This window comes from Rana temporaria, chromosome 2 (assembly GCF_905171775.1).
Source record: "Rana temporaria chromosome 2, aRanTem1.1, whole genome shotgun sequence".
Taxonomy (NCBI): Eukaryota; Metazoa; Chordata; class Amphibia; order Anura; family Ranidae; genus Rana; species Rana temporaria.
The window spans coordinates 307,312,540-307,335,331 of NC_053490.1; the positions used below are offsets into that span (position 1 = coordinate 307,312,540).

The 22,792-nt window shown below is 43.1% G+C and overlaps 1 protein-coding gene across 3 annotated transcripts in view; it reads right to left on the reverse strand.

Moving 5' to 3' along the window:
- The window catches only part of OSCP1 (organic solute carrier partner 1), a 40,331-nt gene that overhangs the window by 808 nt on the left and 16,731 nt on the right, over positions 1–22,792 (reverse strand). For 2 of the 3 annotated variants that reach the window (XM_040337346.1, XM_040337348.1), the window contains 7 exons: positions 21,890–22,057; positions 16,727–16,807; positions 13,791–13,894; positions 8,864–8,992; positions 6,290–6,359; positions 3,631–3,770; positions 2,812–2,875 (listed from right to left, as the gene is read on the reverse strand). In XM_040337346.1, the coding sequence (XP_040193280.1) occupies positions 2,812–2,875; positions 3,631–3,770; positions 6,290–6,359; positions 8,864–8,992; positions 13,791–13,894; positions 16,727–16,807; positions 21,890–22,057 (756 nt within the window). Of the gene's footprint in view, positions 1–2,800; positions 2,876–3,630; positions 3,771–6,289; positions 6,360–8,863; positions 8,993–13,790; positions 13,895–16,726; positions 16,808–21,889; positions 22,058–22,792 lie in introns of all 3 variants that reach the window. The other variant, XM_040337347.1, reaches the window with a different exon arrangement.

A 22,792-nucleotide genomic window follows, 5' to 3' on the forward strand; every position in this document is an offset into this window, starting at 1 on the left:
AGAGTCGCGCACGTCGCCGCGTCATCATCGCGGCGACGGCGCGACACGTCACCGCGGAGGGAATTCCGCGCGGATTTTGATCTGATGGTTAGTACAACCATCAGATAAAAATCGACCAGAGGATTTATCCGCGGAAACGGGCCTCCGGACCGTTTCCGCGGATAAATCCTCTCGTGTGTACTAGGCCTGAGGCATATAAAAAAGAAAAGGCGGGTGCACCGACCAAAGATAACATTTCTTAAAAAAATTTAACAAGAGTAATACTCACAAACAAACATTATAAAAAGGCTCATCAGTGCTCCAGCAATTGGAACCATGTCTCTAGACACCTTCAACCTGGACCGGGTGTTAGGGGGGACCAGATAGCATCGCAAATGGCTTACGCGTTACGAGGAGGACCCTCTTCCTCAGAGCCACGGCAATAGTAGACTGACCTCCTCAAGTTTTCTCTTTATATAACCGCATGCAAATTTCCAAGTGAACCAGAGCTTGAGAAGCTAGAGCGGATCAGAGGGAAGAGGCACTGCCACTGTTTTAATTGGTGAATGAGGTCCGCACACCACACTGGGTGCTGTGTTTGAAGGTGCTTGGCGCCGCCATCACTTGAATAGCGTGGCACGCATGCCGCACTGTAACCAGGAAGTGCAGGTGGATTCGCGTTCCACCCACCACTCCGGTCACGGCAAACGTCACTTCCACCCCGCCAGAACTTCCAGTTTGACGTAATTTCGCAATGGCTCGGAATAGGCGAGCTCGAGTTGGCTAGCTCGCAAAACCCTTCTCCCCTAGTGGTCCGGCGGCATATTGCGCGGGCTCACAGCCTGGCGGGACACTAAATTCCCACGCATGCGCAATGCCCTGTCATGACAAAAAACAGGAACATCCCCTAAAATACAGGGGATAATGAGGCAACATCCCAGTTCCAGGACTGCCTCGCACATCCTGCCAAGAAGTGAAACCCCTAGAACACCCACCACCACCCCCGAGAAAAACTATAAGGGATTGGCAAAAGAGGATAGCTCCAATGTAAGCAGATTAGCATACAAGTATAAGTAAAGATAGATGGGCATAAAACAGCTCATGGCGGGAGTTCCCCTGGAAATGCGATCCCACACAGGACCATTATAATGGTACATTGTAGAAACCAATGGACATGCATATACATGCCAGCAAAACCTTAGTCTGTACAACAGACCCAAGTTCATAAAATGCATTGAGAAACATATATTATATTATAAAGGCTCATAATGAAAACATTATAGAAATTAATCTAGATCATTACAATACGTTGTCACCAGCATATTTCATATTAGTAAACCAGAGCTATTTCCAGGCGATAAGCCAGAGGCGTAAAATTGGATTTAGGAATACAAACCCAAAATTAATATTAACATAATCATAGTATTTAAGAAAGTTAAAATCAGTTAAAAATGTGTGAGTTGTATGCCTCACTCTTTCTGGGAAAACCCAATACCACGCTTTAGTCCACATAGTGTAAATGTGGATTCATAGAAAAAAAATGTCAGTGTGGATATTAAAAAATGATTATTATTAAAAACATTATTGTTGATGAGTAATGATCTAGAGGGTGTTTTTAATCTAAAAGTGTCCTACCTACGACCCCAGCATATTTTATGTGGCCACCCTACCTTAACATAACAACTAGACAATGCGCATACACATAGGTATAGAATAGGGGTACAAATGCATAGGACACTAAACTGAACCTTATGCCAAATACATAATTGGAGATTACAGATTTAAAAACTTTTTTTTAAAAGAAGTAAAAATTACTAATTGACATGCCAGATTTTATTCGAAGGGTTGACTACACCTCCTACTCATTGACTAAGCCCCTGAGCACAGGAGATACTTTCACACGCCACTCTGCCAACATTTTACATTTTATTAAAAAATGCACAGTGTGGATATTTTCCAGTGATGTCCTGTGGTATACAAAGTGGGGCACTACGGTTCTTTATCAATTGGCTCCTATGAACCATTAAATACTCCTAGCATAGCAGGACCTGCCTCCTTTTTATTATAAAGCAGATGCACCGCTTTATTCATGGAGAACCCTTTTGCTTACTCTGACCTGGAAATTACAAGAGAATCAGTTAGTAAGAAAAAATTTAAAAACTTTGGGCTAGATTCGGGTACAGTTACGCCGGCGTATCAGTAGACACGCCGTCGTAACTCTGAATCCACGCCGTCGTAAATTTAAGCGTATTCTGGAAACCAGATCCGTCGGACCAGTTTCCGCGGACATGTTCGGTTGTGGACATGTTCGCACAGTTTCCCGGCCTAGCGGACAGGTTTCCAGCGGACAAAAGTTTCTTAGCATGCTAAGAAACTTGTCCGCTGGAAGCCTGTCCGTCGGACATGTCCGATGGTCAGTACGACTCATCGGACATGTCCGCTGGCCCGAAATCCCACGCATGCGTCGAAGTGATCCGACGCATGCGTGGAAGCATTGAACTTCCTGGTGTGCGCACGTAGCGGCGTCATCGTCGCCGCCACGTCACCGCGTATTCTGTCCGCGGGGAATTTGGTCTGATGGTGTGTACACACATCAGACCAAATGATCCCAGCGGACATGTCTGATAAAAACGGTCCGCGGACCGTTTTCATCGGACATGTTGGGTGGTGTGTACGAGGCCTTAGAGAAAATATTCCTAACATTTACAAAACATGTCATTTGCTATAGTCCCTGTAGCTTTTTTTTAGGGAGCCTGGAGAGACTTGGGAATACTCAAGAGTTCACAAGAGGCAACACAGTACAACAGCTCCATCACTTAACTCTTCACTTACTTCACTGGCTTCAATGTTGATCACTTTGTAAGAAAGCTCCTCTGGTCTCGTCAGTGCTGCTTGCCTTTTTGCATGTCAAGAAAAAGATGTAACAGCTGAATAACAGTCACATGACCCCATTACATACTTGTTACGGTCAACAAGTTTATATCTTTCAAAAAATTCATCTTATATACAATAAAATAAATAATCCTAAAATCACAAAATATATATAAAACTGCATTTTGTATGCAGCATTACTTCAAATCAAGGTCTAGCCATTGTCTAGCACATTGGCCATTTTATTTTTTCCACTTTGTATGTCACTGAACTTATTTTTGTGTCACCTTTTCACTCAGGATTGTAGAACGTGAGTCTTTGGGCCTGCCCTGAAGTCTAGCGGGTGATTGTGTGGCTATCAGGTTCCTTCCTCCCCTGCCTTGGTGGGTCCTTCTGGCAGAGCCCCCCACCCATTACTTGTTGGTTGTTATCGGCTGATCATGAGACGCGCATCAGCTGGACCTTTTGGCTAGGTGGACCTCAGTGTACCTTCCCCCCTTCAGGAAACTTGCATTCTGGTGGGACCCAGGAACTGGTCCTCCTCTTTGGGAGCGGAAGATTTGACATACCCTAGTGCACTTTTTTGTGCGCCTTCACATGCAATTTTTTCATTCATTTTGGGGTTATGTTTTTGCTCCCCATACTGTGGGCTCAAAAAAAGAAGAAGAAGAAAAAAAAAAAAAAAAAAGCTCACACCACAATATTCATGCCTGTTATAAGGTCCTGAAACTGTTTGCTCCTGATATTTTAAGACATTAAGAGGAATAATCTCCCACTTACTCCTCTTCTTCATCGTTGGTGAAAAGGTTTAAACGGAAAATGTGGTCAGCAGTGGAGGGTTTCTTCAGCTCCATACCACCCATTAGCTGTGCCAGGAGGTTTAACTCCTCTTTCGCCAAAGGATTTGGTGCAACGTTCTCCTATTAAAATATATAAAAAAAAACAAAAAACAGTTAGTCGCAATATACAGAAGCCTTACTTTTCTGCTTGTGTCTACGAGAAAGCAATATGACGAGACATCATATTATCTGTGGATGCTCTTAAATATTATTGCCTTTTCTGCTGTAGCCTAGACTCAACTAAACTGTTTCCAGTGGATAGGTTGCCAGCTCCCATCCAACTAGCTCTGGTACAGTGATTTCATCCTTTTGAAAAATTCAGAATAAAAAACAGATTCTGAAAACTGAGCCCTGGTTCACACTAATGTGTTGTGGGAAACACACAAGATTTGTTGCATTTCTTCCTCATCACACTCCAAAGCAATCACACAGCATCCATGCGAGCTGCTGCGGGTGTCAATGTTATCTTAAAGCAGTTATAAACCACATAAACATTTTTTTTTTTTTTTCAAACCTGCAAGGCAAAAGGCATAATCAGCTAGTATGCACCGCATACTGGCTGATTATGAAATACTTACCTCGGAATGAGGTGAAGAACACTTACCTGGTCCACGCCGAGCGAGATGTCATCTTGCTTCGGCGTGTCTTCCGTGTATCGCCGCTCCAGCGCTGTGATTGGCTGGAGCGGCGATGACGTCACTCCCGTGCTTGCGGGAGATTTAAATTCGGCATGGTCCGGCGGCTGCCGGTCCTTTTGCCGTGGATTCCCCCCTGCGCATGCGCCGCTGCAATCAGCGGCGCATTGCGAGGGGAATATCTCCTAAACCGTACAGGTTTAGGAGATATTCTTTATACCTACAGGTAAGCCTTATTATAGGCTTACCTGTAGGTAAAAGTGAAAAAAGTGGGTTTACAACCACTTTAATGACACGCCAAAACACATCACAACACCCACGTGATGGGGGGGGGGGATTTCAGCCATACAAAATATGCGAATCATATGAGGTGTTATCCATGCACCAGTGTGAACCTAGGTTTAGTTTTTTTTCAGCCATACAAAATATGCGAATCATATGAGGTGTTATCCATGCACAAGTGTGAACCTAGGTTTAGGAAAAATTTACAAAAAAAAGTTCACAAGAATGATTGCACAGGCTATCAATCCTTAAAATACCATGAGCGTCAGGCTGGTAATATGTGCTAGTTTTGGGGAGGGGTGTATTGAAAAAAAGCAGAAAAACTATTTGTCATATCTGGTGATAAAAATTACAGATCATCATCATTGTACCGTATTATTATATAACCATGAGTAGAATGATAGGGGTCTGATATTGTTGAGATTAGAGATAGAGAGAGAATCTACCACTTTAAGAATTTAAAATATGCTTGGTTTGTTTGTTTTTCTTTCTTGAGTTTGTGAGACAGAGATACTTCCTTCCTTTGCTCGGCTGAACTGAGTCTATGGGCTAGATTCATGTAGGGGCGCGCATTGTATTTACGCTACGCCGCCGCAACTTACAGGAGCAAGTGCAGTATTCACAAAGCACTTGCTCCGTAAGTTGCGGCGGCGTAGCGTAAATGGGGCCGGCGTAAGCCCGCGTAATTCAAATGTTGAAGGGGGGGGCGGGTTTTTATGGTAATGTGTGATGACCTGACGTGATTGACTTTTTTTACGAACGGCGCATGCGGCGTCCGTGTACATATCCCAGTGTGCATTTCTCCCAAGTACGCCGCAACAACGTATTGGTTTCGACGTGAACGTAAATTACGCCCAGCCCTATTTACGAAAGACTTATGCAAACGACGTAAAAAATAAAAAAATCAAAGCGGGAACGACGTCCATACTTAACATTGTGTGCGCCTCATAGAAGAAGGAGCAACGTTACGCCGAAAAAGCCTTACGCAAACGACGTAAAAAACTACCGCCGGGCGCACGTACGTTTGTGAATCGGCGTAACTAGGTAATTTGCATACTCTACGCCGAAAACGACGGAAGCGGCACCTAGCGGCCAGCGTGAAAATGCAGAGACTTACGCCAGTCGGATCTTAGGCTAATGTCGGCGTATCTTGCTTTCTGAATACAGAAAGAAGATACGCCGGCGCAGCTTTGAATTTACGTGGCTGAATCTAGCCCTCTGTGTGGTATTTCTCCACTGCAGTGAATTTAGCACCTCCTAATTTTTACAAGATTTGTATCTACTATATCATCTGAGTGGTCTTGTTTTGAGACTCCCTAATCTGATTTAACAAATGGTTAAGTAGAACTAAAAGGCAAAACCTTTTTTATTTATTTGGATAACGTAAGAGAGGGTTATTAACCTTATAAGGTTTATTTTTACTTCCTGTCCAATAGCCAAACAGGAAGTCAAATGAAATCCCTGCAAACTAAAGGACTCTCTTGGGGACCCCTAGTCTCAGAATTAGTGTCCCCATTGGAAGATTTACCCTCCATTACTTTTCTGGAGACAACCCAATATATGGGAAGTTTTGCCTTTGGTTATACTTTAAATAAAAAATGACATAACTAAAAACTTTTCAAATGGTGCTCAAATAACTCCAGCTGCCAAGGACAAAAATGTATTAATTATGGTTGACCTTACCTTTGTGTGTGAGGCTGAACTTTTCAATGTCCCGGACATGTGAGTCTCCACAGAACGGCTTACACTGTACCTGCATAGCATATAACATAATCCACATTAAAGTACACTCATTTGATACGTCTTCCGACAGTATTGCTTCCATGGCAATTTAAACATTTAATGCAGCTTCTTCAAATGCATATTCTGCATAGTATAGGTTGAAATGTACTACTAAAAGTGCATCAAATGATTTTCAGTAACTACAGAGCTTTCATGTCAGTGGTAACCTTTAGGCAGAAGCATTGGCCAATCTTCCTTGAATAACATTGCAGATATTGTTTCAATTTTACTTAACTGGATGTTTAAAAACTGCAAACTAATTACCAAATGATGCCCAATAAAGATTACAGCAATATAAGGGACATTCTGTTGTGAGACCAAGGGGGTCCTATCTCATTTTTATAAACTGCGCGTTTGAATGAGCGTTTTGAAAGTTGAAATAAGGTTGGTGATGTTGTGCATAATTTGTGGGCATGTCCTTTTGTTACCACATTCTGGTCTAAAGTTTTTGAACTCGGACATTTTATTCCATGTAAAGCAGGCCAGAGATTATTCAATTTGCTCTCCTTCCACCACAGGTGGAAGGAAAGAAATATTTCTCAAAAACCCTTCCAACAGCGCTATTATGTTCTGCCAGCAGGGAGCCTGACAGAATACAATTGCATGCAAAAAAACCTGACATGCTGGTTGTACTGAAGACGATCAAAGGATTGACTTCAGTACAACCAGCCTGCTCATAGATGGATCAAATTTGGCCTTGACCCTGCTGGGATTTGACCCAATATATGGCCGGCTTAAGAATACTGTGCAACCCAAAGATAGCTCTCCTAGGTGATCAGACAGATGGTTTATTTAAACAGCAGCAGAAATTGGCCACGTTTATCTAGCCACAAAACAAACTATAGCTTTAGCATGGAGATCACAATCTCTCCCCTTACATGAAGTCAAAACCTGTCTTTGTGTTTTTAGGATTAACGAAAAGATATCTAGCATTCTGTCAGATCCTCGTGACAAAATGTAAACCCTTCACAACCACTTTTACCTACAGGAAAGCCTAGATTAAGGTTTACCTGTAGGTGCTCAAAATACCTCTTAAACCTCCACGGTTTAGGAGATATTTTTAAAAGAGATAAGAGACGTTTCTAAAGGAGATCGTGCCGTGACTGGCGGCTCCCACGTGCATGCGCGGGAGTGACGTCATCGCGGCTCCGGCCCATCACAGCACCAGAGCAGTGATACATGGAAGGAAGAGGGTGAAAAATGGACGCTTTGTGGAGGCGAGGAAATCGGGGACATTGCAGGCTTCAGTTTCCGGTAAGTGACTAAGTAGCCCATTAAAACCCATCAGGAATTACTTCCTCTTTAAAGCCCAAGTTTATTTAAAACAAATTTAATCAGCAGCCTTATGCTGTTGGCTTTGCAAGTCTTGAAATCTTCTTCCTCCAATGTACCCATCCAACATAACCTTTCAGTGCAGTTGGGGTTAATGGAGCCGAGACAGGCACTCATCAAAAGTGCCCATCCTTTTCACCCACCTTCTCCATTCATAGAAGTCTTGTTATAGCTTTCAATAAGGAAATATGATCTATAAAATGGAGGGGGTGGACCCAGTGGTAATTTTCTTTGGGCGACAAACAGTATGCATGAATCTATCCATTAGTCATATAGGGATGGCGGCGCCCCTAATGGATGGGCCGCCGCTAGGTGGAACTTACAATGTTGGTGTTCTATCAAAAAAACGCTACCCATCAGAAATGCAACGGAAGTGACATTGTGAACAAAGTTGCTTATTGCGTATACGTTATGTGTTCCAGCATGGCCGCTATGCGTTTCAATAGGTTACCTAAAGTGACAGAACACAAAGGCGGCAGCTTACATCTTCTTACACCCAGGCACGTCTTCAATTTCACACTTATTTTACCAGTTAACTCCCTTATATACTTAATTAAACAATTTCACTGAGTCTATTTCAGTATATAATCAGTTTGCCGCTGAGCAGTGCGGGTGTACCAAGATGGCCGTAGCCACCTTCTGCCTGCTTGCCTGGGTGTAAGATGATGTCCGTTGCTGGCTTCATGTTCTGTCAGATTAGGAAACCCATTGGAACACAAAGAGGCCATGTTGGAACGTATTGGCGCATGCGCAGTAAGCATTTATGGCTCAGAACGTCACTTCCGTTACATTTTTTGATAGGTAGTGGTATTCTGATAGGACACCAAGCAACGCATTTATAAAACACCCTGAAGCTCTACTGTAAACATTACTTAGGTGCTTGCACATCCAGTAGACAGGGCTATACTACACAGATTATTTTTTTTTTTTCGATGCAATACTGTGCAACCCAGAGTCAACCCTACCCTATAACTAATCAGATATTTTTGGGTATATGATGAAGTGGTAAGATCTGGACATAGAAAGACTTCATGTTTTTCACCAACAAGAATAATGAGACACACTATATACAATGAAGTGTGTGTGTTACCAGATTTTGTAAAACAGATGCAGGTTTATTGCACCTCTGATAAAAACACTCACATATTGGTCCCCAGCTTTAGCACTCGGTCACCAAAAAGATCATAAGAGCCTTCTCGAAGAGGACTGATATAATTCCCACCATTCTGGAACTCCACTCTCTTCACCTCTTCCCCTTTAAAACTGAAAATCCTGAAAAAAAAAAAAAAAAAAGAAGAGGAAAATACCTTTATAAAAACACATTACAAATCCTTTTAACTGCAGAACATACCACTTCATGGGCTCATCATATTATCCATACAGCTTTTTCGTAAAACAAATATTGTATTTATAATTTAAAGAAGAAGAAGTCCAGACATGGTATATTTTTAATATTTCCACCGTTAAGGGGCATTAGACAGGTATGGAATCAAAGTAACCCCATTTTTTCTTGAGCTCCTCTGAGGTCATTTTCCACTCTCCCAATCTTTCTTTCCCCTTTTTCCTATGTTTTTTTGACATATGCATATTTGGTTACGGCAACACATCCATCACTTGATGTGTGATCCATTGTAGAAATTTCTTGAAATTATCTTTCTACATCTAATGGTTAAAACTTGCGCCTTTTCCCCTCCTTCCCCCATTCCCTAAAAATCTTTTATATGGAATCAATGTAGCTATGTATACCTTACCTATCTTAATGCCCCTTAACGGTGGAAATTACTAAAAAGAGGACACCGTTACTCCAGTGATCTTCATTTGCCTCCATGTTCCATGCTGAGCTGCTGACCTGATGAATTGTGAACACAGTAGGTTGCCTGCTCGACATAGGTGCTATTCGGAGAATGCTTTGCATTGTTTGAATGAATGCAAATTGTTCTCTGACTGGATGGAGGTGGAGAAAGTGATGTCATTGACCTGCCTCTCCACCTCGTCCAATCAGAAAACACTTTGCATTCATTTAGAAAATGCAAAGCATTCTCTGAATGGCACCTAAAGGCGAGCAGTTGACCTTCTGTGTTCAGAATGCGGCCAGCTGCTCAGCACAGGATGTGGAAGCAAGTGTGAATAACGGTGTCTACTTCAGTGATTTCCAGCTTCCAGGTGCATGGGTCATTTATGGTATATACAGTCAGGCCTCGTACACACGACCGAGTTTCTCGGCAAAAAACAGCAAGAAACTTGCTGTTTTTTTTTTTTTTTGCTGAGGAAACCGGTCGTGTGTACACTTTTCGACGAGGAAACTATCGAGGATCTCGTCGAGCAAAAAAGAGAGCATGTCTTCTTTTTCCTCGACGGGAATGGGGAAATTTGGCTCGCCGAGATCCTCGACAGCCTTACAAGGAACTCGAGGAGCAAAACGATGTGTTTTGCCCGTCGAGTTTCTCGGTCGTGTGTACGAGGCTTCACACTGGTCCAGGCTGGAGCAATGCAACTATGTATAAAAATTATACCATACCTGGAATTCTTCTTTACAGTTACGATTCATTTCTAATAAGTTATTTATAATATTTACTGCACCCATAAAAACAAATGTTTTCAGTAACCTCTGTGAAACTATTTTTACATGAGCATAGTTTGTTCTTCTAGAATACTCCTGTTGACATTCTGTATAACTACAGCAAAATATTGTATAAGTATAATAAAGTGCATAAAACATGGAGAAAAGGAAAAAAAGAAAGTGTTACCTATAGCAGCTCAAATGTTAGCTTTTATTTTACTAACCAGTGCTGAGCAACATGCTTTCATTTGGTTCATCTTTTTCATCAACAAGAACTGTTAAAAATCACAAATATTGGGCCAGATCCACAAAAGGGATACGCAGGCATATCTGCTGATACGCCGTCGTATCCCTGTTTCTATCTATGCGACTGATTCACAGAATCAGTTACGCATAGATATTCCTAAGATCCGGCAGGTGTAATAGTTTTACACTGTCGGATCTTAGGATGCAGTACCTCAGCCGCCGCTGGGGGCATTTCTCGTCGAAATTCTGCATCGGGTATGCAAATTAGCACTTACGGAGATCCACAAAGGTTTTTCCCTTCGTTTTTTTTCCGTAAGTGTTAGTTTGCCGTCGCAAAATTAGGGCTGCTTTTACAAAGTGTAAACTTAGTACACCATGTAAAAGTAGACCCTTCTTTCCCGCGTCGCTGTCAATTTTTTTTAAAAAAAAAATTTTTTCCCCGCCGCAACTCTTTTTTTTTCTTTTACACCCGTCTCGATTCTCAAAACTCGGCGCAACGTAAATCCGCGCAAAGCACGTCGGGAAAATAGCGTCGGGAGCATGCGCAGTACGTCCGGCGCGGGAGCGCGCCTAATTTAAATGGGACTCGCCCCATTAGATTGGGCACGCCTTGCGCCAGACGGATTTAAGTTACACAGCTGCAAATTTCTAGGTAAGTGCTTTGTGGATCGGGCACTTAGGTAGAAATTTTGCGGCGGTGTAACTTAAATAGGAACATTTAAGTTAAGCCCGCTGGCTGTGGATCTGGGCCATTGTGTTCACACTTGTCTGTCCTTGTGCATTGCATTAAGGCACACGCGTTAACATGCGCTGCGTTAACCACTTGCTTACTAAACACTTCTACCCCTTTCCTGCCCAGGCCAATTTTCAGTGATCTCACACTGTGAATGACAATGCATCACTGTAACCATATACATTTTTTTATCATTGTTTCCACACAAATAGAGATTTATTTTGGTAGTATTTAATCACTTTTGCTAAACAAAAAAAAAACAGAAAATTTTGAAAAACAAAAAAGTTTTTTCATATTTTGTTATGACATTTTGCAGGTTATTTTTCTCCTTCGCTGATGAGGCTGTACTGGTGGGCACTAATGAGGGAGCACTGATAAGTGGCACTGGTAGGCACAGATTTGCAGTAAATTTGGGCGCTAAGGGGACAAATGTCCCTCTAATCGAAGCCAATGCTTTTTTTACCTTCACGCTGACAGTGTGAAAAAAAAAAAGAAGAGAACCGGCATCTGTTTATTTGTGTGATCCATGATCAGTTAAGTCTCACAGACTCGGCGATCACAGAGCGACCCACAGGGGAAGCACGAGAACGTCTACGGACGCATTGTCCTTCCGGCAATTTAAGCTTGCACTGTAGCAGTCTTTCGGCTATAGCGTGGGTGGTTAAAACAGCCCATTCAAATAAATGAGCTGGCAACGCTCCAAAGTGGGCAAAAAATGGGCATGCATAGTTTTTGGCAACACAGTACCCCACAACACTATGCAGTGCATTACTGCGAGTTGTAAGCGCTGCAACACAGGCGTGTTGTTAAAGTGTGTTCTGATGCCATTTAAAATTCCTTAGAACTAAGCATCTGTTGATGGAGTGAACCCATCAAGGTCCAATTCACACTAACATGCGGTGTTACATTTGTTGATGCAATGTGGTGTAATTCATTCTGGCATACCAACACACCATCCCAGTGCACCCACATTGCTGTGCTGTTGAAAATGCTTCATGCATGACTTTGTCTCAATTAGGCAGCCTATTCAGTTGGAAGTGCTTCCTTAAAGGGGTTGTAAAGGTTCAAAATGTTTTTTGTGACCCCGATCTTGGTCTACTGGGGTCCCTCGGCGACTGTTTCGGCTCCTCCCTGCATCAGCTAATCCACTTCATGGGAAGCTCTCTCGCAAGGGGGTTAGCTTTCGGGCGCACTCCCGTAATACAGCCATCGGTTATAGCCGCCTACTGTATCACTCAGCCCCGCCCCCCGACACGATGAGTCATTGGTTTGATTGACAGCAGCGGGAGCCAATGGCTGTACTGCTATCAATCATCCAATGACTGAGCCAAAAAGCCTGGTTGAGAAGCCTTACTTATTCACGACGCAGGACTTTCGAGGGCTCAAGTAAGTAAACCGGGGGGATGGGGGCCCCAGAAAAGCACCTTTCCAAGTAAGAATCTATTCAACAAATTTGCATTTTTTTTTAACAAAAAGTTATTTTTTTGCAAACAGTGAGGCACAATGCCACACAAACTGAAAAACAGATTTAGGCTTCGTTCACACCATGGTTCAGAGACATCAGTTTTTTTTGCATGCATTCTGCAAGGCTACATAAAACAAAAAAAAAAAAAAAAAAATTGTTCTCTATATGCCTTGTTCACACCACACTGGTATCACATGTAGATTTATTTTCTGTGCAGGAATCTGCAACATGTATGCATTCTTCTCCACGGGGCAAAAACACTGACATGAAGTCAATATTGGTGTGAACTGGGCACATAACTAATGCGCATGAAAACTGATGTAAACTGAAGTCTCTGCAAGTGAAATCTGTAAGGTTTTCCCATCAGCTTTCATGCATGTATGGTGTGAATGGTCCCTTATGCCGCGTACACACGACCGTTTTTAATGGTCTAGAAAAAAAGTTTTTTTCAATCCCATTATTGTTAAGCCTGCCTTGCCTACACACGATCGTGAAAAAAAAATGCTCTAGCAAAGCGCGGTGACGTACAACAGCACTATAAAGGGGAACTACCATTCGGATGGTGCCACCCTTGGGGCTGCTTTTGCTGGTTTTGTGTTAGTAAAACTTTGCCGAGAGACGATTCACGCTTTTCTGTCTGTTACAGTGTGATGAATGTGCTATCTCCATTACGAACGCTAGTTTTACCAGAATGAGCGCTCCCGTCTCATAACTTGCTTCTGAGCATGCACGTTTTTTTCACGTCGTTAAAGCCCACACACGACCATTTTTTAACGACGTTACAAACGACAACGTTAAAAACAACGTAAATATTTAGAGCATGTTCCATTTTTTTACGCCGTGAGCCCACACGCGATCGTTTTTCATTTTTTCGTTTTTTACATCCCGAAAAACGGTCGTGTGTAGGCGGCATTAGAGTTTATATACACATGTAATAAACATATATTTGTATATATATATATATATAAAAAAAAAGTGTAATTTTTTTTTGAAGCTCATTATTTTTAATACCATCTTTTAATCATGCATCATATCTAAAGCCAGCGAACTATCACCATTCACCCACCTAATAAGACCTGGTACTTCAGTCCCCCAAGGAACAGGGCCAGATGTTGGCAGCACAAAACGCCCATTTGAGTTTTGGACTTTATCTTTTAGAAAAATGGAAACCTAGGGAACAAATCTTAGCAATTTAACAAAAAAGATAGAACATTTTGTTAGCAAGTATTAAGAAAACTTGGCTTTTCTTAGTCACATGTAAAAGCACAAGGGTCCATGTTGTATAAATCAAGTCAGATCCTTTCTTTTTGTTTTCCCCTTGTTTTTTTATGGGTTCAAGAAAATGTCAGCTTGAATCTGACTGGTTGCTAAAAGCAACACTGACATCTTAAATATCTTGGGCCAGATCCATGTAGGGCGGCGTATTTTTAGGCAGGCGTAGCGTATCGTAGTTACGCTACGCCGCCGCTACTTTGAGAGGCAAGTGCTGTATTCACGAAGCACTTGCCTCTAAAGTTACGGCGGTGTAGTGTAAATCTCTTGGTGTAAGGGCGCGGAATTCAAATGATGAACAGGGGGGCGCGTTTTATGTAAAATAAGCTTGACCCCACGTAAATGACGCTTTTTTCGTACGGCGCATGCTCAGTATCATGTCGAATTTTCTAATTAAATTACGCCCGCTCAATGCCTAGACGACGTGAATGTAATTTACGCAAAGCCCTATTCGCAAACGTTTTTCGCAAACGACGTACACGACGGAAAATTCTACGCTGGCCCGACGTCCATACTTAACATTACGTACGCCTCATAGAGCAGGGGTAACGTTACGCCTAAAAAAGCCTTACGTAAACGACGTAAAAAAATGCGCCGGGCAGACGCGGAAATCTACGGATGCGCCACCTAGCGGCCAGGGTAAATATGCACCTTAGATCCAACGGCGTACTAAGACGTACGTCAGTCGGATCTAGCCCAGCTTCAGGCGTATCTTGTTTTGTGGATACGCCTGACAAAACAAAGATACGCCGGAGCATCCTAGAAGTTACGCGGCGTATCAATAGATACGCCAGCGTAACTTCTTTGTGGATCTGGCCCCTAAGGTATATCTAAAAACCGCTCTAGATACCCATGGAAACAATGTTACTTAGCATTCTTTTACTGAAGCCGGTAGAAAATGCCTGCCAATCTGCAGTAGTTATGAAAATTATTACCAAAGCCACAGGTGTCCTTTAGCAATGAACATCAATCAATTTAATTAATAAATATTCATATACAAACTGTAATGTAGTCATGGAACTTGAGATTACATTTTTACAACCCAAGTTCTCTGATATAAGCAATTTCAAGCCAGGGAAAGGACGGCAACTTCAACATGTTCCAACAAGATTACTAGATACAAAGTCAACGCTAGAAATGTAATTAGTATCCAATTAGTAGTTTGTATCAGATAAAATAGCAGTTTGTGTCAGATAACATCTATATCCCATTCAGTTCTAATAAGATCCACATACAGCATACAACACTGTGTTCTGGGTGTGAGCCGAGACTTCATATCTTGTACCCGGAATGCAGGAGTGTCTACAGCAGCTGCGCTCTGTAGTCTAAATACAAAGCTTCTTCTGACTGGCTGAGTCAGAGGTGTGACATCATCAGCCCGCCTCTCTGACTCAGCCAATCAGAGGAAGATTTGTATTCATTGAATATATCGCTCCCTCTGAATTGGCACAAAAACAAACCATGTAAATTCCTGACTTATGTGAATAGCTGGAGCTTTTCTTTAAGACTAAACTCCAGCCTTACTTTGCATTTTGCACAGATGTACAGACTCCTGTTGTGTACTAAAAATGCTTACTCTGATTTTAATGCATATTGTGAGTTTCTTAGTGTGTTTAAAGCTGCATCGTCAGATAGGGCCTGCCTCATTTCCTGGCTGGAGGTTGTCCAGCATCCTCTAGCCCGACTATGCCTGACCCGGTCAGCATCACATGTGGACATGACACAGGGAAGTCTGCATGAAAATACAGCCTGCCTAGGACTGTCCACTCCCCCAGGCTGACACTCACCCATCAAGGCATCTTGAGGTTTCAGCTCAGGAGAAGCCGATGTACTAACTCTGCAATGATAGTACAGCGATCCCCCCTGCTGGGCTATTGTTTTCTGTGGGGGGCTATTGTGTAGTTCTTCCAGTATCGCAGGCTCTGGTACTCTGAATGGCTAGAGCCGTGAGGATGTCACTCCCGTGCATGCACGTGGGAGCCCTCAGCTCTGGCAGGATATGCGGGACCTGCAGTGAGCATGCGCCGCTGATGTCAGCGGTTGCATGCAGGATCAATATCTCCTAAACCATGCAGGTTTAGGAGATATTCTTTTTACCTACAGGTAAGCCTTATTGCAGGCTTACCTGTAAGTAAAAATTACCAAGTGAGGTTTTACTACCGCTTTAATACATTCTATGCATTAAGATTAAAAAAAAACTCCTGTGTGCAGCAGCCCCCTTCAGCCCCTGTAATACTTACCTGAGCCTGTCTTTATTCAGCGATGTTGCAGGAGTATCCAAGCTGTCCGGAACTCCCCTTCTTATTGGCTGAGACAGCAGCGTGGAACGATTGGCTGACTGATGTTGATTGGCTCCCGCTGCTGTCAATCAGGAGAGAGAGAGGCCAGGCTGAGTCACGGTGTGTGCTTGAATGGACACAGGGAGCTGTGACTCGGCTTGGGTGCCCCCCCATAGCAAGCTGCTTACTGCGGGGGCACGTAACAGGAGGGAGGGGCCAGGAGAGCCAAAGAGGGACCCGAGAAGAGAAGGATCTGGGCTGCTCTGTGCAAAACCACTGCAACAGAGCAGGTAAGTATACTGTGCTTGGGGGGGGGGTGGCGGTTGGGTTTTTTTTTTTTTTTAAACAAACAAGACTTTACAAGTAGAAGCACATAGATCAGGGCTAAGTATAGGAAATATGTCACTTTATAGTAATAAAAATCTACAGGAAAAAAAGGAAGAAATCTCACCCGAATGTGCATATCCTGGAAGAAGATAAGCAAGGTTTGCCTGATCAGTTGAAACTCACCAGCAGGTAGACAGTTGTACATCTATGGGAATAATGACATGTAGAAACGATAAGCACCGCAAATAAAATCAATTTATTACTTCTTACCCAGATGTTTAAAAAGCATGCATATACGACATAAACATTTCTAAACAATAAACTGCTGGCCCAAGGCAAAAAGACACAAAGACTAAAGCCTCGTACACACTGTTCGATTGTCGTATGACCAAGCATCTGATTTTTGTCAAAAGGGCGTGTGTAGGCTTTTGTCTAGCATACTAACTGTAACGGAATGACCCAGGAAAAACAGAGACTTTGGAAGGATGAGGGGTACTCCTGTGCCGGCGTCACCAAGGAGTCTTATGTCTAGGGTCACCTTATGTCCGATAGGGCCATAGGGTGACTGAGAAATTATATCCTAAATTACAGGACAGGGGACATTACTGATAGCTCATATTGCAAAGTGTTGGTTTATTCTATGACTCATCTATCTGTGTAGACTGTTGACATGTTAAATGTGGCTGGCTCTTGAAAGGCCTTTCATTGTGTGATAACACTGCTTAAAGCCTATTGATGCTCAGAGGTGTGAATACCTTTCTGTCAAGCTGTATGCGGAGACAGAACGTCTGTCTAAAGATGTGGATTGAGAAGAAATCATTGTGTGATGGTGTTTTGTTTGAATTCTGTTAATGAAGGAATGTGACTTCTCAGGTGCAGTGATAATTATAGCCCGGCGCCGAGATGTCTGGAATGTTTAGCAATTAGCCATCTGAAGGTGTATCGAAGCCCCCCCAGTGTGTGGGTGGAGAGTTTGATTGCTCCTTTCATGCTTGAACTGTATATAAACGTGAGAGCTAACCATTAAAGTGGTCTTGCATTTGAAACCAGAACAGAGCTGTGTGTCTCGTGTCTGGGGGGAATTCTTATGGGTCATGTTCGTTTGCCTGATTGTGGAGTGTCCATAAGCTGTCGTGGGTTGATGGAAGGTCGTAAACGGTGGTGACCGTTACAAGTGGTGGCACAGCAGTGGGATGTTTCCATCGTCAGAAGGACGGCTACAAGGACACAGGACAATGGAGACGCTGTATGAACGGTTGAAGCTCTCTTCCCTCAAGGACTTACTGAAGAGCTGGGGCAGATCGGCCTGCAATCATAAGAGAAGGGACATTATTGCAGAGCTTGTCCAAATGGATAGAGCTGAAAGGCCCAGCATAACAGAAAGGCCCAGCATAACAGACAGGACACCCGAGGGAGAGTTTTTTGACCAGGCTGTTAGACGTGGACTGGCACAGTATGGACCTAATCCTCCACCGGAGATCATAGAACGGGTTATAGCGGCTGTGGATGCCACTTGGCTACAGCAAAGAGGTGCTGCAGCAGCAGAAGTCACAGCAGCACCAACTGAAGAGAGGGGAGAGGTACAGATGCCAGTCACCATGGAAGTGGAGTTCCAGGGAGCCGGGGCAGTTGGCCCCTCTCCCCAGCAACAAGCTGTGGTGGTAAAGCGTTTACTCCCAGCTGAATCACTGGCAGCAGGGCAGGATGCTACTGGCTGCTGCACACAACTGCAGCTTGAGCTGACATCGGGGGATGGGACTGTGGTGCCACAGGCCTCTGCTCTCAACTAGCAGGAGAGGGAGTTCCTGTGGGAGTGGATGGGACTGTGGTCTCCACCCAAAGCAACCCAGCGGAAGAGCTGGCAACAGAGCAGAGTGCCACAAGCCTCTGCTCTCAACTAAGGGAAGAGGGAGTTCCTGGGGCAGTGGATGGGACTGTGGTCTCCACTGACACAACCCCAGAAAATGGTGCGTCACCGAGACAGGAGGATGTCGGCTTTGCTTTGCAAGCATCGGGGGATTTTCACCTACCAGTGGATGGGACTTCAGTCTCCACCGGTATACCCCAGGGATGGGGGCCAGTTGGCCCAGATCCCCAACAGCATGATGGACTGAGCCCAGTCACCTTGTCTTCTCTCCAGCGGCTGAAAGGACTCCAGGGAGAAGGGCCAGTCCAGGCCTCTCCCCAGTGGCAGGCAGGTTCTCTGAGAGAGGTAGAGGTTGGCGGGGTGAGTAATGCTCTGTTTGGAGCAATTTATTTGGGGTACGGTATGGATATCAGCATTGAAGGACTGGTACTACTGACTAACTTCGGAGTCAACCCGTTTGGGGTCTCCTCCTGTGTAAGTCTCCCACCGAAAGGGGAGAGATGTAACGGAATGACCCGGGACAAACAGAGACTTTGGAAGGATGAGGGGTACTCCTGTACCGGCGTCACCAAGGAGTCTTATGTCTAGGGTCACCTTATGTCCGATAGGGCCATAGGGTGACTGAGAAATTATATCCTAAATTACAGGACAGGGGACATTACTGATAGCTCTTATTGCAAAGTGTTGGTTTATTCTATGACTCATCTCTCTGTGTAGACTGTTGACATGTTAAATGTGGCTGGCTCTTGAAAGGCCTTTCATTGTGTGATAACACTGCTTAAAGCCTATTGATGCTCAGAGGTGCGAATACCTTTCTGTCAAGCTGTATGCGGAGACAGAACGTCTGTCTAAAGATGTGGATTGAGAAGAAATCATTGTGTGATGGTGTTTTGTTTGAATTCTGTTAATGAAGGAATGTGACTTCTCAGGTGGAGTGATTAGATCATGATAATTATAGGCCAGCGCCAACATGTCTAGAATGTTTAGCAATTAGCCATCTGAAGGTGTATTGAAACCCCCCAGTGTGTGGGTGGAGAGTTTGATTGTTCCTTTCATGCTTGAACTGTATATAGAAAGAAAGAAAACCGCCGCTCCAGACAAATGCACTTCAGCGGTGACGCTGTATTTTATGTTGGTGATCGTCAATTGTGTGTAGGAAAAAGAGATGGAGACAGACACAGCACTTTGACCAAACGTGTGGATCACACTTCATAGGGTGTGTGAATAACACCGTGTCTAGTGAAAAGATGATATCTTTGTGTGTGGTGTGCTGCAAAAAAGGGAGGAGATGACAATCAATAAGGTCATCGGGATAGTGTCATAACTAGTGTGTGAAAGGGGAGTCGATCAGACCAACAAAGGGTCATATGAATGCTGGAAAAAGATCAGCAATCAAAAATTGTTAACGGATTGTCCAGCTGGACATTAATAGTAAGACCGGTGTGAGTGTGCAAAATTCCATATCGTAGTGAGGATATGTGGAACGGTGATCGGTGAGGGAAAAAAAATGTGTGTGTGGTCCCCCCCCTTTTTTTTAGCCTCACCGATCACGCTTTGTTGGTCTGTCCTCATCTCTTTTTCCTACACACGTTCACAATTGACGATCACCAACATAAAATACATAATGGTATTCCTGTTGAGATGGATATATGTTTTTTTTTAACCAGGAGGTTTTTATGTCATTTTTAAACCTGCATTTATTGCATTTTATTTTATTTTATTTTACATATATTTTCTTAGGGGTAAATACTATGATTGTTGTAACTAGATTGATTGACTGTTTTTCATCAGCCGACTTTTGTATTATCTTTTCACCTGGCTTTAGTAGGTGTTGCCTTTGTTCTATTGCATTCCTCCAACAGGTGTGTGTGATTACTGACATCAGCCAGGACCTATCACAAATCGAATTGACCATCAGATGGCTTTTGGACTTTGTTCTATAAATTAGATTGTTTTTATCATTATGTTTAGCTATGAGTAAGCATCGGTTATCGATGTGAAACGTTTCAGCTCTGTTACCCCACTGCTTGCGTTTTTTTTGCTGTTGTAGTTTTCGTTTTACTGGAATAAAAGGCACCATTTTTTACACTTTATTGGAGTGCGGCTGTCCATCATCTCCTCCCTCTTATTTATGCCTTGAACTGTATATAAACTTGAGAGCTAACCATTAAAGTGGTCTTGCATTTGAAACCAGAACAGTGCTGTGTGTCTCGTGTCTGGGGGGAATTCTTATGGGTCGTGTTCGTTTGCCTGATTGTGGAGTGTCGATAAGCTGTCGTGGGTTGATGGAAGGTCGTAAAACGGTGGTGACCGTTACACTAACTATTCGCAAATTGTTGTTCAACAAACACGAACATAGTGAAGTACTACAAAAGTGGGAAGTTCATTTCACGAACACCACCCTTTGGCCCCCTTCTGCTAATTTCATGTTAGTAGAAGTTTGGCGAGCGCTGATTCGCGATTTTCAGATTGTTCCTGATCTTCAAATGACAGTTTGGTAGTAGTAGGTAGTTACATTAAAAACAACACAATGGAAAATTAACAAAGGACACAAACATATTTGTATCTTTGATCTTAAAAACGCAGGGATAATGGTGTTGTGGTAACTTCCCCAAAGAAAATCAAACAACCATAATATTAATATTATTTATATCACTACAAAACAAAAGCCTTTTAAAATAAGTTTGGCAGAACTACATCTGTATTACCAGCAAAGCAGCTTCATTATTATCCCATTAAAGAAGATGAGAATGTGCACTGCATTGTGACATTTCATGAATTGCCTAATTCTAGATTACGAACATTAGTTTACAAGACCGAACTCTTCCGGATCGTTCCTTGATTCTGATCATCTGAAAATTGGATGTTGAGCTGTCGTTAGTCAAAAACGTACTAGTCTGCTTACTTTGTCTTACGAAAAATGAAAAGCGAATGTCGAAAGGAGCATACCAATGGTAAGAATTTCAGACGACAGGCCGTCAAATGACAATTCCCTTCCGAAATTTGCATCGTGTTTTTGGGCATTACGGAATGTGGTAAGAGAGTAGTACCTATACTAATGTGTTCTCACTGACAGGAGATAGGATCAGTATGCGAGATGTGTTCAGAAAGCTTTTTGCACTATCGTGACATATTGATAGCATGGAAGTAAAACTTTAAAGGAAGTGGTCATACTTTACAACTGACATTTCAAGTCTGCCAAGCATCAGCTCAGTTACAACAGCCTTTGGTTGCCTTATGGAGCAATGCAAGGACGCTGACACATGTGAATTTCATAAAATGTCTACATGTCAGCCACTCTTTCTTCAGGTTTACAAACTCAACACTTTCATACATTAGGGTCCCCATTACCATTTTGCTGACTGGACTTACAAAAAACATTTTCCACACATTGTCTATATTCATAAATACCCTTCTTACATCAATCAACTGCCGGAAAGTCTCATCCACTTGGTTCAGAATACTGGGAGAATCCCGGATAAAGTCTTTGATAGCGTCCATGTGATTAAAGGTAACTAATAAGATATCTTTGGGGCGAGGACACAACAGAACTTGATACTTGAAGGCCATAGTCATCAAGTCATAGAGCTGCAAGAACATATCAAATCTAATGTTAGAAATCAGAAATCTAAAGTTTGAACTTAAAAAAAACAAAAAAAAAAAACAAACACACACGACACAGCAGCACAAAATGTAAAGGTGAAGTCAACCATGACAACTGTGGAAGTATGGGCAGTCTACCCTCCAATATGGCTTAAAGCGGGGGTTCACCCTAAAAAAAATAAAAAAAAATGTCTACCATGCCATCCAGCATACTAGCGTCAGCTACAGTATGCCTTTATTTAAAAAAAATTCGCTGTACTCACAGTTTAATCCATTAGTTACGTTTCAGACTCCCTTGGGGAGTAGGCGTTCCTATGAAGAGGGGAACATGATTGACGGCCGGCTATGGCGCGTCACGCTTCCCGAAAATAGCCGAAATAGGACTTGGCTCTTCACGGCGCCTGCGCAGTCAGCTCCTAGTCTGTGCGCAGGCACCGTATAGCGCCGTGAAGAGCCGAGTCCTACTCCAGCTATTTTTTTCGGAAAGCGTGACACACCATAGCCGGCTGTCAATCATGTTCCCCTCTTCATAGGAACGCCTACTCAGCGGATCTTTCTGCTGGCATAACGTATCTCATTTACGTTACGCCGCCGCAAGTTTTTCAGGCAAGTGCTTTATTCACAAAACACTTGCCTGTAAAGTTGTGGCGGCGTAGCGTAAATCACCCGGCGGAATTCAAATTCGGCGGGTAGGGGGCGTGTATCATTTAAATGATGCGC